The sequence below is a fragment of the Hylobates moloch genome, unplaced genomic scaffold (assembly GCF_009828535.3).
Source record: "Hylobates moloch isolate HMO894 unplaced genomic scaffold, HMol_V3 SCAFFOLD_7192, whole genome shotgun sequence".
NCBI classification, from domain to species: Eukaryota; Metazoa; Chordata; class Mammalia; order Primates; family Hylobatidae; genus Hylobates; species Hylobates moloch.
The window spans coordinates 141-3,520 of record NW_026659467.1 but is presented as its reverse complement, the minus strand read 5'-3'; the positions used below and the strand labels follow the sequence as shown (position 1 = coordinate 3,520).

Sequence of the window (3,380 nt, the reverse complement as noted above, 5' to 3'; positions counted from 1 at the left end):
TCAAAGTATAGGTTCATAAATAAAACACATGGATAAGTAGAATATTGTTAGATGAAGAGAAAGAAAATATTTCCAGGTTACCATTGAGTCTTTTTACTCCAAGCTTTTTCATGAAGCCCAATATCTCTACTTTCTTCCATTGGTTTTAACTTCATTTAGACAACTCTCTTACCTATTATTTCACTTTGTGACATTCAGAAATAATTAAAAACCAGAGAATATATTCTATGCCATACATCATGGGTAATGATTTTCCAAAAAGGATTAAAAAAGGAAACACTACACATGGTTTTAATGTTTTCACCATATTTAATGAAACACTATAAATGAGTTTTGATGACATTAGAATGCAACTAAAGACATTAAATATAACTTATTTGTCCTGTTTGATGAGGTGCAAAAAAGATGGCTTTCTGGGATAAACAGGTTCCCAGAGCATAAAGACACGTTTCTGACTTTTGTCTGGTCAGAAGTGACTACAGCAAAAGACGGGCCTGAGAGGAGGTGAGAAGGAGCAATTAGGGATGGTGTATATCAGGGAACTTTGATCAACATCAACAAAGCTCATGGTTCTACCTTCACAATCCAGGAATAATCCTACTGTGCTGGTAGGTCTTGGAACATATTGCACCACAAATGGGGAGGTGGTAAAGAGACTGCAGTGAGTGTCCTCCTTAACACATCCAAGAAGAAAGAGTCCCTCCTCTCCATCTATCCTTTCATTCTGTCTCTTCTCTTTCCAATAATTGTTACAGACTCCAAAAGCCCAATTCCAAGAGTCCTGCACGTGAACCTCCCAATAATATTTGCCAGATGTGAAAGCCTGAGCCCCCCATACAAGAAAACATTCGGATTTTGCGGTGATATGGGGATCATCTTGAGGGTCACATCCAACATTCACGCTTCTCACAACTCCACACAGGAAGATATGACTATTGGCTCTTTCATGCTGCAGAGTAAAATCAACTGCAAAAATAATTTTAAAAAAGCATAGATACATGTAATTATTAGAAATTAGAATTCTTGAGTGAAAAGTTGTTCTACCAAGAATTTACTTTACCAAGAAATTTGAAGTTACAAGGACAGGAGAATTGTGACTACAACATTTAATAAAGTATAAGGATGATTAATATTCTCTATAGGAAGAACAAAACCCTAAAAATAGACATTGAAAATTTATTGAAAACTTAAAAATTGAGAGTTGAATACAAGGCCAGCCTGTTTTAATCCAATCTCCAATGTAAACGTGAAATATTATATGCCTTGAATGCCCTTTAGCTATCAAGGTCATTATTACTAAAATGTTTCTTGTTCTTAAATACTAGTGATAAAATTTTGGCAAGAATGGGAAGATTTTGGCTTACTCAAACACTGCTCTAGATAACTGGATAAAAGTCCATACATTCAAATTATAAGTGATAACTTAAGGCAGATTTTTGCAAAATCTTTTACCAGTCACTCTGCGGACATCCCTGCTAGCTCTAGACTGAAACTGAATTTTAGATTTTACTCGTAGCTCTTCATGTTGTAACTAAACTGAAATTATCATTTCTATTTTTACTTCCTATTTACATAATAATTTCTTCTTTCTTTTTACATGTTAAGTCAAAATTTTACATTATATCAATAATATATATTTATTATAAGAAAATACAAATACTCCATCAAACTGCAGTGAACTCCATTCCCCAACAAAATGTGTTTAACAATTCAAATGTAATACGGTAATGTAAAATTTTTATGTAAGCTTGGATTATTAAGCTTCCTTCTGAGCATTGTTCCATTTATTCAATTTTTTATTTCTCATGTCATTCCATTTGCCCAATATATAACTCTATACATGTGAGCTCAGAACATATTTGTTTTTCACTATGTTTTACTCTTCATGTTATAAATTGGACTATGAATAGAAACACAGATATAAAAGGGTTGCATAGCCATATGGTTCACTTCCTGCTGAAATGAAATAAAGATTTGGTGAAGGGTAAAGTATTACCCCCATGATTCTAACAAGAAGTAATACACTGTGGGAATTCTGCCAATGGGCTGACACTTACCTCTGAATCCATTGAGCCTGTCCAGCAGTCCAGTGATGGGCCCTGCACTGAGCTCTGGATTCACAGGCTCAGAAACTTGCAACAGCAGAGACTCACACCTGCAATGAGAAAGACACAGTCACCACATCTACAGCCAAAAAAATACATAAAAATCACTACTTTTATTTGAAAGACGTTTCATGAGAATCCCTTTAACCCACACATTTGCTAATTCCAAAATTATCATTTTCTTTTGCAAATTCATTCTTATTCACAGTTCCTGATTTTCAAGCACGATGGAAAAGTCTATCTGAGCGAGAATTCATTCGGATCTTTCTTTGTATTGTTCCAAATTAGTAAGGATCATTAGTCTTAAGACTAGGAGAATATTCAAAAATGAAATTCTGGGTTCCAGACCTCACCAGAAATTCCTGAAATCATTGTCTGGAAAAGTGGGGTTATTTTTAAGACTGCTGCGTCTGTTGCTTCCTTCTCAAGGCCAGGGTGTTGAAACTTGCTCCAGGCAGGGAGATCTGCCTTTTATAGTTGAGGTTCTCTGGAGGCCTACATGGTTCAAACATTCCGAATAGTTTGTTCATCTATTTTTCAGAATTATATATTTAAATATAAACTAGAAATCATCAACACTTTTCACTGCTAAAATACTTTCCCCTTTTTTCTCTGGCTTCCCCTGGTTGACTTTGTAGCCATGTAGTAAATGTAATATTTTCTCTTTCAGATATGAAGGCTTTTGAGCAATAAACAGGAAATTAGGAATAGAGATGCTCACTTCCTTTATTTTTCTTTCATTTATTTATTTTTTGTTTTTTCTTATTTATTTATTTATTTACTTATTTACTTATTTTTGGTTTTGCAGAACTTTCATTGAACTGCTTAACAAAATCACTGTGTATGGCAACAAAATAGACGACTACATGGGATGGGGGATGGAGAAAATACAACCAGCACAAGGCAGTATCACTATCTGAATCAATTATACCTTCAATATCAAAGTTCCTGCTTGATATTTGTGGAAACTGAAAGCATCTGCTAAAATCTAGGTATGCACTCACCTGTGTAATATGTCTCCAGAAACCTGTAAAAAAAAAAAAAAAAAAAGAAAGAAAGGCTTAGTGCTTTCCACAAGATGAATCTTCCACAAAGTTCAGTGTGAGATTTGGTGACAGTTTCTGAAGATAAAATTTTCCTACAATGTTCCCTCCTGCAAAGCATTTTCTGTTTCTTTTCTCATGAAAATCCCAGTCTATCATATGCCATGAATTAATGTCCTCTTAAAGTCTAAGTCTTGAAGACATTCTTCTTACAAGTGAAGGGAGAGGAGGC

At 34.5% G+C, this 3,380-nt stretch overlaps 1 protein-coding gene across 1 annotated transcript; it reads right to left on the bottom strand.

Moving 5' to 3' along the window:
- Positions 1-466: 466 nt before the first annotated feature.
- Positions 467-3,132, bottom strand: LOC116465611 (tripartite motif-containing protein 51-like; the record flags this gene model as incomplete). Its single annotated transcript, XM_032148618.1, has 3 exons — positions 467-966; positions 2,058-2,155; positions 3,110-3,132. Coding segments are annotated over 3 exons (621 nt in total), but the record flags the coding sequence as incomplete, so codon positions are not given.
- Positions 3,133-3,380: the final 248 nt, after the last annotated feature.